At 42.9% G+C, this 15,804-nt stretch overlaps 1 protein-coding gene across 2 annotated transcripts in view; it reads left to right on the top strand.

The window, feature by feature from the left end:
* The window catches only part of PRKDC (protein kinase, DNA-activated, catalytic subunit), a 149,203-nt gene extending 147,922 nt beyond the window's left edge, over positions 1-1,281 (top strand). Inside the window, exon 86 of one of the 2 annotated variants that reach the window (XM_065895584.1) lies at positions 1,014-1,281. In XM_065895584.1, the coding sequence (XP_065751656.1) occupies positions 1,014-1,218 (205 nt within the window). In that variant the 3' untranslated portion in view covers positions 1,219-1,281. The remainder of the gene's footprint in view (positions 1-1,013) is intronic. The other variant, XM_065895585.1, reaches the window with a different exon arrangement.
* Positions 1,282-15,804: the final 14,523 nt, after the last annotated feature.

The raw sequence follows: 15,804 nt of genomic DNA, 5'->3' as shown, positions 1-15,804 counted from the left end.
TAGAAATGATTCACAAGAAGGAAAAAAAGTTGGACTTTCCCATTTAATTAACAATAAAAGGCTGTCTGCGGTCAGTTGTTTTTTGACAAAGGTGCCAAGACCATTTGGTGGTCTTTCCAACAAATGGCAAAGGAATGAAGGTGGAACCTCCACCTCCCACCACATACAAAGTTAATTCAAAGTGGATCAAAGACCTAACTGTAAGAGCTAAAACTGTAAAATACTTAGGAAGAAACACGGGTAAATCTTTAGGACCTGGGATTTGGCAATGACAGTTTGGCACTCTTAAGTATAACAGTAAAAGCACAAACAAGAAAAGGAAAAAACAGATAAATTCATCAAAATTGAAAACTTTAGTGCTTACCATCAGGAAAGTAAAAATACAGCCCACAGAATGGGAGAAAACATTTGAAAGTCATACAGCTGCTAAGGGACTTGTGTACAGAATACATAAAAAACTCTTACCGCTGAATAATAAAAAGACCACTCAATTAAAAAATGACCACAGTACCTGAACGGACATTGCTGTAAAGAAGACACACAAATGGCCAACAAGCACATGGGAAGATGCTGGCCATCATTAGTCATCAGATAAATGCAGTGGGATTCCACTTCACACCCACTAGAATTGTTGGAATCAAAAAATGGAACATAGCGAGTTGTTGTGAGGGCTGGAGAAGTCGGAGCCCTCGGTGTTTCTGCTGGGAAGGTAAAATGCTACAGCCACTGTGGGGAGGTGTGGCAGTTCCTCAAAGAGTTAAACGTGGGGTACCATAGGACCCTGCGTTCCATTCTGGGTATACTAACCCAAGCGAAGTAAAAGTGAGTCCACACAGACACGTGAAGACAGGCGTTCCCAGCATCCATCATGTTCTGGTTTCCTGCAGATCGAATCTCTTGGCTTTAAGGTTATGAGCAACAAAATACTCTGCGTGGTGAGGGGGAATGTCTGGTTTGGACAGGAAAAATCATGCGTGGTTTGTGTCTTCATGTTTGTTTCATCTTTTTTCCAGTGATGAGTTACTTCTGGGCCATGAGAAGGTGCCTGCCTTTGAGCATTACATCGCTGTAGCGCAAGGAAGCAGAGATCACAACGTCCGTGCCCAGGAGCCAGGCAGTGGACTTTCAGAAGAGGCCCAGGTGAAGTGCTTGATTGACCAGGCGACAGACCCCAACATCCTTGGCAGAACTTGGGAAGGGTGGGAGCCCTGGATGTGAGGTCCTGGGGATTCAGCAGAGAAAGGGCATGCGTGTGGAGAGAGTGTCCTAAACTTTGATCCAAGCAGTCAGTGGGCTCATCGTCCCGAAGCACCAGAGTTGTATCCCGAGTTGAATCCAGGTCCTGATGAAGAAGTGAATGCTGGCCTGGGTGAATGACTAGGCCATAGTCATAGACCAGGTTAGGGTTAAAATGGATGCAGAAGGGCAGACTCGTGCAGAGCACGGAGTCAAGACCGTAGCAGATCGCGAGTGCTGTGAGCGGACCAAGAGCTGTGGTAGTTCATTGTGTACGTGAGCGTTCTGCGACCTGCCTCGCGGCGCCATGGAAATCACACCCAGAAGACGTCGTCCCGGAGACTCTGAGAGCCATGTTAGCTGCACAGGAATAAGGTCAGGCGATGATTATGGCTTATTGTATTTAGAAATGATTGCATTTGACATTTTAGGATATTTTTGTAGGTTTTTCCCTTTCACATTTTTCTCTTCTAGTTTTGACATTTTATGACAGAACTGTTCTCTGGAAGGGAAAGTGTTTAGGAGAGGGAAAAACCTTGGTCTCAGCACTCACTTTTGCTACTCTGATCACAACGGGAAGGTGGATGAAAGAGCTTTGCATCCCAGACTCAGGAAAGCTTCAGAAATTCCAAGTATGAAAGTAGGGATAGCACTAAGCATTCGGGTTCTAGGAAAATAAAAGAAATCCCTGTTTGAAATGAATCCTTATTTGGAGATAAAACATGCGTTCTAGAGCAGCCAGACCAAGTTACAGAAGCAGCTTCCTCTGCACTCGAAGGGCCTCTGTCCCCACCCGGAGCCGATTTCAGGTGGGCTTTGAGCTTTTTGTTACTGTTTTTTCAAACATGTCCAGTTAGAAACTCTTGTATGATTTTGGGAAATAGTAAATCTTAAGACTAAGGAACATTAAAAGTTTTTTTCCCAAAGCAGTGTATAGCTTTTATGCAGTTTCACAAGCAAACATTTCATCTTATAATTATTTCATTGTATTACTTGACAAACTTATTCTGATAGATACAGGTTGAATGCATTATGGCATTAATAAGAAACGTTTATGGGGACTTCCCCAGTGGTCCAGTGGTTCGGACTCTGTGCTTGCACTGCAGGGGGCTTGGGTTCGATCCCTGGTCGGGGAACTGAGACGTCCAGCATGCTGCACAGCATGGCTGAAACATTTAAAGAAAAAAAAACAAAAAAATTCTAAGTTCCCTTAGGACGGGACGCCTACACACAGCTTCCAATCGACAAAATAAAATCGTGGGGAGAGAGTAAAGATGTAAACTGTAAACACTTTCTAAAATAAAAATTATTTCATCAACTTGCAAGAATGTTCGAAGTGCTGTTGATCAATGACCAGTAACTTCCGCTAAGATAGGCGTTTGTGAACTTTGAAATATTGTCTGTATGTTAAAGTGACAGCACAGCTGTGGGGTTTGTACTTATTCTCTTTGAACATCATGAAATTGAAGAGTTTAAGGACTGGCTTTTCAAAAAAGCAAAGGCCATTGGAATTTTGATTGGGATTGCACTGAATCTGTGGATGGCTTTAGGTGGTTTTGCTATTTAACAATATTAAGGCTCCCAGTCCATGAACACAGTGTCTTTCCTTTTATTTGTCTTTAATTTCTTTCAGCAGTGTTTTGTCATTTTTACTGGTTTTTGATGTTTCTACTTTTCAGTTTCCTTGTTTAAATTTACTCTTAGTATTCTTTTGGATGCTGCTGTATATTTGTAGATATTATGTATTTACAGAGTTTCCCAATTTCCTTTTTGGATTGTCATTGCTGGTGTAGAGGAACACAGCTGCCTTTGTGTGGTGATCTTTTCTCTTGAAACTTTGCTGGATTAATTTATTAGCTCTAGTACTTATTTTGTGTTATCTTTGGGACTTTTCGTATACAGGATCATGTTGTCTGTGATAGAGATGATTTTACTTCTGCTTTTCCAATTTGAATATTTTTTCTTTTTTCTTGCCTGATTGCTCTGGCTAGAACATCCAGTACAGTGTTGAATAGCAGTGGTGAAAGAGGGCATCCTTATCTTGTTTCTGATCTCAGGGGAACGTTTTCATCTTTCACCAGTGAGTGTGATGTCATCTGTGGGTTTTCAGCAATGTCCTTTGTCGTGCTGAAGAAGTTCCCTTCTAGTCTTAGTTTGCTGTGTGTTTTTATCGTGAAATGGTGTTGAATTTTGTCAAATACTTTTTTTGCATCAGTTGAGATGAACCTGTGTTTTTTCTCCTTTGTTAAAGTTGTATATTACAACATTCGATACTAGATTTTCTTTTTAATTTAATTTTTGGCCACGTTGGGTCTTCGTTGCTGCACGCGGGCTTTTCTCTGGTTGTGGCAAGCAGGGGCTACTCTTTGTTGCGGAGCACGGGCTCTAGGCGCATGGGCTCAGTAGTTGTGGCTCGTGGGCTCTAAAGCGCAGGCTCAGTAGTTGTGGCGCAGCGGCTTAGTTGCTCCGTGGCATGTGGGATCTTTCCAGGCCAGGGCTCGAACCCGCGTCCCCTGCATTGGCAGGCAGATTCTTAACCACTGCGCCACCAGGGAAGCCCGATGCTAGATGTTGAGTCACCCTTGCAGTGCTGGGACAAATCCCACCTGGCCATGGTGAGAAATCCTTTTACTCTGAGGTTGGATTCCATTTCCTCGTATTTTGTTGAGGATCTTTGCATCAGTGCCCATAAGGGTTATTAGTCTATAATTCTCTTATGGAGCCTCTCTGTCTGGCTTTGGTATCAGGGTAATGCTGGGTTCATAGAACGAGTTCGGGAGTGTTCCCTTCTCTGATGTTTTCTGGAAGAGTTTGAGAAGGACTGGTGTTAATTCTTCTTTCAGGGTTTGGTACAATTCACCAGTAAAGCCATCCTTTTCTTTTGGGGAGGTTTTTTCTATTACTGATGAAGTCTCTTGTTGCAGATCTCTTCAGATTTTCTATGACTTGAGTCAGTTTTGGTAATTTATGTTTCTAGGAACTTCTGATAAGTTGGCATTTTTATTTCTGTAAGGTAGATGATGTCCCCGCTTTCTTTTTTTTTTTTTTTTTTTTTCTTTTTTGCGGTATGCAGGCATCTCACTGTTGTGGCCTCTCCCGTTGCGGAGCACAGGCTCCGGACGCGCAGGCTCGGCGGCCATGGCTCATGGGCCCAGCTGCTCCGCGGCATGTGGGATCTTCCTGGACCGGGCCACGAACCCATGTCCCCTGCATCAGCAGGCGGACTCTCAACCACTGCGCCACCCCCCACTTTCATTTTTGATATTAGAACTAATGAGTTTTTTTTTTCTTTTTTTTCTGAATCAGTCTGGAAAGAGGTGTGTCAATTTTGTTGAGCTCTTCAAGGCACCAGTGTTTGGTTTTGTTGCATCTCTTTTTCTGTGCTCTGTTTTATCTGTGCTTCTAATCTTGACTGTTTTCTCAGTTTACTGGCATTGAGTTGAGTTTGCTCTTCCTTTCCTTAGTTCCTAAAAGTGTAGCATTAGGTTACTCATTTGCAATCTTTCTTTTTTAATGTAGGCACTGAAGTGTGGTGAAATGAAATTTATATTTTAAGGCAGGACAAGAAAGATTGAAAAATTCTTCTTGTGTGTGTGTCCGGGTCTCCTCCGTGCCCCCTCACGTGCAGTGTGCGTCCCACTGCACACTAACCAGAGCTCCTCAAAGGCGGAGCGGCCGCTCAACCACAAAGATCACTGTTTCCTTTCCTTCTGATGCTAGCAGTGTAACTTCTTGAAAGAATAGCACTCTTTCCCAGATCTGCTGGGGTCACGGTGACATGCTGCTCCTTTGTACGTGCTTACCTGGACTGTGTGTTGTGGTGACGTTTCTATAAAATACCAGTAGTCATTGTTATATACACGATCCTTCGTCTCAAAAATGTCTGACTGTGCCTTGGACTTCTAAACAGGTGGAACAGTTCTCCGAATCCTCAGTTTGGCTTGAATAAAATGCCCTTTTTTCTTTCTTCATTTGATTGTTAATTGAATTTTTGTCAACAAGTCTGACCATGGTTTTTGCTACATTCCTTAAATTTTGGTATGCTGTGTTTTTGTTTTCCTTTGTCTCAAAGTGTTTTCTAATTTTCCTCGTGATTTCATTTTTGATTTGGTTAAGACTACGTTGTTTAATTTCCACATATTTGGAATCTTTCACTTTTCCTTCTTTATGGATCTCTAGCTTTATTGCATTTGGTTAGAGAAGATATTTCGTAAGATTTTAATCTTTTTTAATTTATGGAGACTTGTTTGGTGGCCTAACATGTGGTCTATCCTGGAGAATGTTCCAGTGCACTGAGAGGAGTGTGCTCTGTGGTCGTGGGTGGAGTGTTCTGTGCCTGTCTGTTAGGTCTGGCTGATATGTGGGGTTCAGGTCCTCTGTTTCCTTATTCTTCTGTCTAGATGTTCTGTGTGCCCATTATTGAAATTGGGGTGTTGAGGTCTTCAGCTGTTAATGTAGGTCTGTTTCTCCCTTCAGTTCTGTCAAGCTTTGCTTCCTGTATTTGGGTGGGGGTGGGCCCTGCTGTCTGGTGCGTGTATCTTTATAATTGTGATGTCTTTTTGATGGACTGACTTTATCAGTATATAATGCCCCTTTTTGGTCTCCTGTAACAAGTTGTGACTTAAGAGTCTATTTCCGGATACTAGTAGCCATGCCAGCTTTCTTTTTTTGTTTTGTTTTCATTTTATTTTATTATTTTTTTAAACATCTTTATTAGAGTATAATTGCTTTACAATGGTGTGTTTGTTAGTTTCTGTGGTATAACAAAGTGAATCAGCTATATACATATCATGCCAGCTTTCTACTGGTTATTAATGCATGGAAAACATGTTTCCAGACTTTCGGTCTGTTTGTGACTTTGGCTCTAAAATGAGTCGCTTGTAGATAGTGTATAATTGGCTTATGCTTTTATAATCCATGTTGCCAGTACCTCTGGTGAATTTAATCTGCTTAAATATAAAGCAACTTCTAAATTAGGGAGTACCCATTTCTATCTTATTTCCATTTGTTTTCTACGAGTTTCATCTTTTCCCCCCAATTTCTTCCCAAACTGTTTCCTTTTGTGTTTGATTTGGTTTTGCTAATATATCATTTCAATTCCCACCTTGTTTCCTTTTCTGTGTGTTTTTAAGTTTTTTCTTAGTGGTTATTCTGATGACTATAATTAACATGCTGAATTGATAACAATATAGTTTGAATTGATACTGGTTCCAACAGCTTCGCAAAAACCCTGCTCCTGTACAGCTCTGTCCTCTCTCCCACTTGATGCTGTTATTGTTGCCATCACAAGTTACATCTTAGAATACTGTATCCCCATTAACATTAGATTTATAATTAGTTTTATGCACTTGTCTTTTAAATCATATAAATAAAAAGAGGAGTAACATACCAAGATTTATTTATATAGTTACCGAGATTTCCTTAAACACCCAGCACCAAAAAGATCTCCTCCCGCACTTTGCAGGTTGGTTTTGGGGTGCTCCTTCAGTGCTCAGCCGGGCTGCCTGCGACTCCACTCCAGCTTTCACCTTGGAGCCCAAGGAGTGGTGTAAGTCTCAGTGTTGTCAGTTCTCTTCTGAGCTCGTGTCGGGGTTTGGCGTGCAAATGCACTAGGCAGCCCTTTGAAGCCCTTGTTCCCCCAAGGACCCTCCTCCATAGCCTCCTCCCATCTAGGCTGCTGGTTCTGTCTGCTGCTTGCCCCATCTGCCCACGGATAGCATGGATAGTCTTTAAATGCTTTTGATTCGTGCCTCCTGGAAGTGGCTGGAGCTGAAAGAGCAAAGCAAAGGGAAGGCTCTGTGCCGGCCCCTCAGGTCACTACCAGACAGGTCAAATGCACAACGACAGCTTTAGAAGAGCAAGGTCCCTATGGCCACCCCGCCCCTTGTGCCCAGAACTGGCAACCCACACCAGGAGCGTGGTCACCGCCGACAGCTGGGAGCTGGGGTGGCAGGCAAGTACAGGACAGTGCTACAGCACTCACCAAGTTTTCCCAGCATCTTGCCCCTGGTTTCTGTGAGTATCTGATTTGAATCCAGCATTCCAAAGACGCTGATTCTGCCGTTATTTTGCCAGCTGATTGGTAGCTTCAGTGGAGGCACTGACCCTCAGAGGCCCTACTCTGCCGTCCTCCGTGACATGCTCAGATGATCTTCTTTGACTCGTGGTTGTCAGGAACTTCTAGAGTTCCTGTGTGTAACTACTATTTGCAGACCTGTGGGCAAGGCACAGACGTGCATTGTTTGAGAGGCCAACCACGAGGACTTTAAAGCTGAGACTTTAAAGGTGATGTTTGTATATGAAGATCCGCAGTGTACAGTGAGAGAAACAGCACCCCAAGGGCGCTAGGAAAAGGCTGCCTGTGCCCAGGCCCAGAGGGTCAGGAGTTCTCTCTGGAATAACGCACTAAAACAGCACTGCTTGATACCCACTTAGTGCAGTGATGGAAGTGTTCTAAATCTGTTCAGTACGGCAGCCACATGCGGCCATCAAGCCCTTTAGAGGTGGCTAATGTGACTGACACCTGGACTTTAAGTTACTTAGATTATAGTTGATTCTTGCTCTTCACATCAGTGACGTTCTGGAACATCGGCACAGACACTGAACTGGTGAATACCGCACCAGTGCTCCAGGGGGAAATAATTTAGATTATTGGGGGCCTCTGGTCACAGTAGTTTCATTGACTGACCAGTATGTAACCTTGTTTTATGTGTGTTATTTATTGTCGTGCTATGTATTACATCCCTAGGACTGACTGACTTTATAACTGGAAGTTTGTACCTTTTGACCACTCACCCATTTTGCCCATCCCTTGATCCCCACCTCTGACAACCACAAATCTGTGTTTGTTTGACCTATGAGTTTGTTTTGTTTCGTTTTACATGCCACATATAACTGAGGTCATACGGTTGTCTTTCCACGTCTGACTTATTTCGCTTAGTGTAATGCCCTCAAGGTCCATCCGTGTTGTCGCAAACGCCAAGGTTTCCTTTTCTATAGCTGAATAATATTCGTACACACACACAGTTTGCCCTGCTATCCGAAAGTAGAGCGTTCCTGTGAAAACTTTCCTAAGCAAAATGGTATAAAGAGAAGAGCATCCCCCGCTTTCCTGAAGTTCAAATTATGCCACTTTTACAGAAGTCCTACATTAGTACCTGTTTTCACTAACCAAAAGAAATCCAAAGAAGATTTTCGCCTTTATGAAAAAAGCCATTACTGTACTGATGTAAGTCTTTTGTAGAAGCAAAGTGGTGTAATGCAAACTTTTGGAAAGCAGGGAGTACCTGTACCACTTTTTCTTTATCCATTTGTCCATTAATGGGATATTCCATGTGTTGGCTATTGTAAGTAATGCTACGATAAACACGGGGGTGTGTACGTCTTTTCAAGTTAATGTTTTATTTTCTTTTAATAAATACCCAGAATTGAATTGCTGGATCGTTTGGTAGTTCTGTTTTTAGTTATTTGAGGAAGCTCCGTATTGTTCTCTACAGTGGCTGCACCAATTTACATTCCCACCAGCAGTGCACAAGGGTTCCCTCTGCCCACTTTAAACTGTACTGTTTGTTCTTCTGCTGTTGAATTGTATGAGTTCTTTACATACTTTGGATGTTAGCCCCTGATCAAATATATAATTTGCAAATAATTTCTCCCATTTGGTAGGTTGCCTCTTTTTTTGTTGATGGTTTCCTTTGCTGTGCAGAAGCTTTTTAGTTTAATGTAGTTCCACTTGTTTATTTTTGCTTTTGTCGCCAAATCCAAGACTGCTGTCAGGGAGCTTACCACCTATGTTTTCTTCTAAGTGTTTTACGGTTTTAGGTCTTAATATTTGAGTATTCAATCTACTTCAAGTTAATTTTTGTGAGTGGCGTAAGATAGGTGTCCAGTTTCATTTTTCTTATGTGTTTGTTAACTTTTCTCAACACTGTTTGTTGAGAGGACTTTCCTTTTCCCATTGGACATTCTTGGCTCCCTTATCAAATATTAGTTGACCATATATGTGGGGGGTTAATTCTGAGGTCACTATTCTGTTCCACTGGTCTGTGTGTCTCTTTTTATGCCAGTCCCATAGTGTTTTACTTACTATTGCTTTCTAGTATACTTTGAAATCAGGAAGTGTGATACATCTGGTTTTGTTTTTCTTTCTCATGACTGCTTTCACTATTTGGGGTCTTTTGTGGTTTCATACAAATTTTAGGATCTTTTCCTTTTTCTGTGAAAAATGCCACTGAGGTTTGTATAGAGATTGCACTGAATGAATGGACGGCTTTGGGTAGCCTGAAAGTTCTAACGACATGAACTCTTCCAACTGATGAATGAACACAGGATGCCCCTCCACTTGTTCGTGTCTTCTTCGGTTTCTTTCAGCAAAGTTATAATTTTCATTTTCATTGTACGTCTTTCATTCACTTCCTTGGTTAAATTTATGCCTAGGCATTTTATTGGTTTTGATGTTTCATTCTCAGTGTATAGAAATGAAGCTTATTTCTATGTATGGATTTTTATATCTTGCAAATTTACTGAATTCATTTATTATATCAGTAGGTTCTAAAGTTGAGGCTGTGGGATTTTTAATAGATAAGATTGTATCATCTGCAAACAGTGATGATTTTGCTGTTCTCATTCAGATTTGGATAGCTTTTCTTGGTCTTGCTTGATTCCTCTGGCAAGGACTGCTAGTACTGCGTTGAACAGTTTGTGAGAGTGAATACCCTTGTCTTGTTACTGATCTTAGAGTGAAGGCTTTAATTTTTTTTTTATGCATTGAGCATCATTTTAGCTGTGGGTTTATTGCATATGGCTTTTACTAGGTTGAGGTATTTTCATTCTACCCCAATATGCTGAAGCTTTTTACTGTTATAAAATGATGCTGTATTTGTTAAGTGCATCGTCTACAGCTGTTGAGGTGATCGTGTGACTGTTCCCCTCCATTCTGTTAATGTGGTTTTATCACATTTATTGATCTGTGTATGTTGAACCAGCCCTGTATCCTAGGGAAAGATCTCACTTGATCATGGTTTATAATCCTTTTAATAAGTTCTTGAATTTGGTTTGCTAATATTTTGTTGAGGAATTTGGCATCTGTGTTCATCAGGAATATTAGTCTAGAGTTCTCTTTTCTTGAAGTGTCCTTATCTGGCTATGGTATCAGAGCAACGCTGGGCCTCGTAGAATGTGTTTGGAAGTGCTCCCCGCTCTTCAGTTTTTCAGGAGCGTTTGAGAATGGTAGGTGGTAATTCTTCACTAAACGTTTGGTAGAATTCTCCAATGAAACCATCTGGTCCTGGTGTTTTCTGTATTGGGAGATTTCTGATTACTCATACAAGCTCCTTACTCGTTATTGGCTTGTTCAGACTTTTTCTTTCTGGTTCAGTCTTGATAAGTTGAATCAATCTAGGAACTTACCCATTTCTTCTAGGTTGTCCAAATTGTTGGTGTATACTTGTTTTTAGTAGTCCCTTATGATCCTGTGCATTTCTTTAGTGTCCATTTGAATTTCTTCTCTTACATTTCTGATTTTGAGCCTTCTCCCTTTTTTTCTTAGTTTCACTAAGGATTTGTCAATTTTATCTTTTTGGAAAACCAGCCCTTATTGATCTTTTACTCATTTCTATTTCTTTTATTTTGGCTGTGATCTTTATTATTTCCTTCCTTCTGCTAACTTTGCTCTTAATTTATTCTTCTTTTTCTAGTTCTTTAAGGTATAAAGTTGTACTGTTTGTTTGTGATCTTAAAATATTAATATATGCATTTTTAACTAACCCTCCCTCACTGAACTGCTTTGGCAGTGCCCTGTAGGTTTGGGTATGCTGTGTTTCCATTTTCATTTGTTTTGAGATAATCTTTGTTCAGGAGTGTGTTGTTTAGTTTCTACATATTTTTAGATTTTTCAGCTTTTCTCATGTTTTCGATTTCTAGTTTCATACCATGGTGGTCAGAAAACATACTTCATATGATTTCAGTCATCTTAGGTTTTCTAAGACTTGTTTTATGCCCTGTCACATGATCTGTCCTTGAGAGGGTACCATGTGCCATTGATAAGAATGTATCCTGCTGCTGTTGGATGGAATGTTCTATAGGTATCTATCTATCTGTTAGGTCCATTTGGCTTAAAGTTTGGTTCAAGTCCATCATTTCCTTGTTGAATTTCTTTCTGGGTTATCTATATCCTTTGTTCAAAGTGTGGCACTGAGGTCTCCTATGATTATTGTATTATTGTCTGGCTTCCCTTCATTTCTGTTAGTATTTGCCTAACATATTCAGGTCCTTCCATGCTGGGTGCATACATACTTTATACTTATGACTGTTATATCTACTTGATGGATTGATCTCTTTACAGCATTTACAATGATGACCTTCTTTGACTCTTGTTACCATTTTTGTCATAAAGTGTTTTGTCTGATAAGAGTATAGATACCCTTGTTTTCTTTTGGTTTCCACTTGCACAGAATACTTACTCCTGTCCTGTCACTTTGAGTCTACGTGCGTCCTGAAGGCTCAAGTGGGTCTCTTGTAGGCAGCATATAGTTGAGTCCTTTTAAAAATAAATACATCCAGCCACTTGGTGCCTTTTGATTGGTGAGTTCAGCCCATCTGCATTTAGAGTATTTGTTGATATGTGAGGACTTAACTCCTGCCACCTTAACATTTGCTTTCTGGTTGATTTGTATTTCTGTTGCTTCTCTCCTGGCGCCCTGCGCACCGCCCCGCCCCCACCCCCTGCCCATCTCTGCCTACCTTTGTAAATTTGTTATTCTCTGTGGTGGTATATTGTTTCCCCTTTCTTTCTTTGTCTGTCTTTTGTGGTTACCATGGGGCTTACATAAAACATCTCAGAGGCAGAACAGTACATTAGGCTGATACTAGTGACTCGAATCAAGATGCTGAACTAGGAGGACACAGAGCTCCCCTCCCCTCATGAACACATCAAAAATGCATCTGCATGTGGAACAGCTGTCACTGAAAACTGGCTGGAGACTGGCAGAAAGACTCCTGTGCAACCCAAGTCTGCAAGAAAGATCCACGTGATTCTTCAGGTGGGAAGGGAAGAGACGTGGTCAGGTGAAGACCTGTGCCCGTGGGAGGGGACTCAGAGGAAAAGGGAGATTTACTCGGGCAGACACCCTCCCTGGGGAGTGAGAAGTTGGAGCCACATACTGGGTGCCCAGCCCTGGGGTCCAATGACAGGAAGACGAGTCTCCTTGGCTGGTTGGAAGGCTGTGGGAAGCCTGGAACTCTGCTGGTACGGACTGCATGGATTCTTACTGGCTCCCAAAGCTGGGCAGAGATGGCAGATTGAAACTGCACTGCTGGCTGACTGGTTTCCTGTGACCAACCCAGTGTGCACCCCAGCCTGAACCAAGCTAACACTCCAGTAGCATCTGCCTTGTGTTGCAGCTCCACAATGGAGTGAGAGCTGCCATGACCAAGGAAGAAGCCTGGCCAACAAACTGCTGTGGTGGCTCAAACCCTAAGTGGCATCTGAGCAGGGAAGGGGCAGCCATTACTGGCAATTGCACAAGGCGGCACATCAGACGCAGACCAGATCTCTGACGGCAGCCAGACCACACACCCGATGCCCTGGCCCTTGCCAACCGCCCCCCCCCCCCCCCCCCCCCCCCCCGCCACACACCAGCCCCGCTTGGTCCACACTGGTCCCGTCCGGGACTGAGGGCACCAGTACTGGGAGGGGAAAGAGCGCTCAGTGGGAGCTGAGCCAGCGCAGGCCTCACCCCACCCCTGGCTCCGGCTCCGGCTCCTCTGTCTCAAGCCCCACCACCTACCAAGCCGACAGCTGCTAAGCACATGCTGAGAGAGTACGTGGCTTAGGTTCCAGTCAAACTCAGCTCCCCCACCAAAGCCACTGGACACACACAAACGGTACCAGGGGCGCTTCCCACATAAAGACACCTCTTCGAGACCGCCACAGGTGACCGTTTCGCCTGATTTAATAGAGACAGAGAAAGATGAGCAAAATGAGCAGAGGAGTTTATCTCAGTTGAAAGGAAGAGCAAGAAGTCAATGCATCAAGAACAAGAACGCTAACAGAGATTGGTTCAAGGTGGCAGAGTAGAAGGACGCACGCGCACCCACTCTCACGAGAGCACCGGAATCACAACTAACTGCTGAACAGTCATCGACAGGAAGACGCTGGAACTCCCCAGAAAAGACACCCCACATCCAAAGACAAAGGAGAAGCCGCAATGAGATGGTAGGAGGGGCACAGCCACAGTGAAATCAAACCCCATAACTGCTGGGTGGGTGACTCACAAACTGGAGAAAACTTAACTACAGAAGTCGACCCACTGGAGTGAAGGTTCTGAGCCCCACATCAGGCTTCCCAACCTGGGGGTCCAGCACCAGGATTTCCCAGAGAACCAGACTTTGAAGGTTCGTGGAATTTGACTGCAGGACTTCAACAGGACTGGGGGAAACAGAGACTCCACTTCTTGGAGGGCACACACAAAGTAGTGTGCGCATCGGGACCCAGGGGAAGGAGCAGTGACCCTGGGGAGACTGAACCAGACCTACCTGCTAGTGTTGGAGGGTCTCCTGCAGAGGCGGGGGGTGGCTGTGGCTCACTGTGGGGACAAGGACACTGGCGGCAGAAGTTCTGGGAAGTACTCCTTGGCGTGAGCCCTCCCAGAGTCCACCATTAGCCCCACCAGAGAGCCTGTAGGCTCCAGTGCTGGGTCACCTCAGGCCAAACAACCAAAAAAAGGGAGGGAACCCAGCCCCACCCATCAGCAGACGGGGGGATTAAAGTTTTACTGAGCTCTGCCCACCAGGGCAACACCCAGCTCTACCCACCACCAGTTCCTCCCATCAGGAAGCTTGCATAAGCCTCTTAGAGAGGCTCATCCACCGGAGGGCAGACAGCAGAAGCAAGAAGAACTACAATCCTGCAGCCTGTGGAACAAAAATCACATTCACAGAAAGACAGACAAAATGAAAAGGCAGAGGGCTATGTACCAGATGAAGGAACAAGCTAAAACCCCAGAAAAACAACGAAATGAAGTGGAGATAGGCATCCTTCCAGAAAAAGAATTCAGAATAATGACAGTAAAGGTGATCCAGGACCTCAGAAAAAGAATGGAGGCAAAGATGGAGGAGATGCAAGAAATGTTTAACAAAGACCTAGAAGAATTAAAGAACAAAGAGGAACAATACAATAACGGAAATGAAAAATACACTAGAAGGAATCAATAGCAGGATAACTGAGGCAGAAGAAAGGCTAAGTGACCTGGAAGACAGAATGGTGGAAATCACTGCTGCAGAACAGAAAAGAGAAAAAAGAGTGAGAAGAAATGACAGCCTGAGAAACCTCTAGGACAATATTAAATGTACCAATATTCGCATTTTAGGGGTCCCAGAGGAGGAGGGGAGAGAGAGAGGGGGAGAGGGGGAGAGGGATTTGAAGAGATTATAGTCAAAAACTTCCCTAACTTGGGAAAGGAAACAGCCACCCAAGTCCAGGAAGCGCAGAGAGTCCCAGGTAGGACAAACCCAAAGAAAAACATGCTGAGACATACAGTAATCAGATTGACAAGAATTAAAGAAAAATTATTAAAAGCAACAAGGGGAAAATGACAAATAACATACAAGGGGAGTCCCATAAGATTACCCCCTGATTTCTCAGCAGAAACTCTACAAGCCAGAAGGGAGTGGCAGGATACATTTAAAGTGACGAAAGGGAAGAACCTACAACCAAGATTACTCTACTCAGCAAGGATTTCATTCAAACTTGACGGAGAAATCAGAAGCTTTACAAACAAGCAAAAGCTAAAATAATTCAGCACCACCAAACCAGCTCCACAACAAATGCTAAAGGAACTTCTCTAGGTGGGAAACACAAGAGAAGAAAAGGACCTACAAAAACAAACTCAAAACAATGAAGAAAATGGTAATAGGAACATACGTATTGATAATTACCTTAAGTGTGAATGGATTAATTGCTCCAACCAAAAGACACAGGCTCGCTGAATGGATACAAAAACAAGACCCGTATATATGCTGTCTACAGGAGGCCCACTTCAGACCTAGAGACACATACAGACAAAGTGAGGGGATGGAAAAAGATATTCCAGGCAAACGCACATCAAAAGAAAGCTGGAGTAGCTATCCTCATATCAGATAAAATACACTTCAAGATAAAGAATGTTACAAGAGACAAGGAAGGACACTACATAATGATCAAGGGATCAATCCAAGAAGAAAACATAACAATTATATATGCACCCAACATAGGAGCACCTCAATATACAACGCAAATGCTAACAGCTATAAAAGAGGAAATCGACAGTAACACAGTAATAGTGGGTGACTTTAACACCTCACTTACACCAGTGGACAGAAAATTAATAAGGAAACACAAGCTTTAAATGACACAACAGACCAGATAGATTTAATTGATATTTATAGGGCATTCTATCCAAAAACAGCAGAAAATTCACTTTCTTCTCAAGTGCACAAGGAACATTCTCCAGGATAGATCATATCTTGGGCCACAAATCAAGCCTCGGTAAACTTAAGAAAATTGAAATCGTATCAAGCATCTTTTCTGAC

The sequence above is a fragment of the Phocoena phocoena genome, chromosome 17 (assembly GCF_963924675.1).
Source record: "Phocoena phocoena chromosome 17, mPhoPho1.1, whole genome shotgun sequence".
Lineage (NCBI taxonomy): Eukaryota > Metazoa > Chordata > Mammalia > Artiodactyla > Phocoenidae > Phocoena > Phocoena phocoena.
This window is presented reverse-complemented; position numbering and strand designations above follow the sequence as displayed.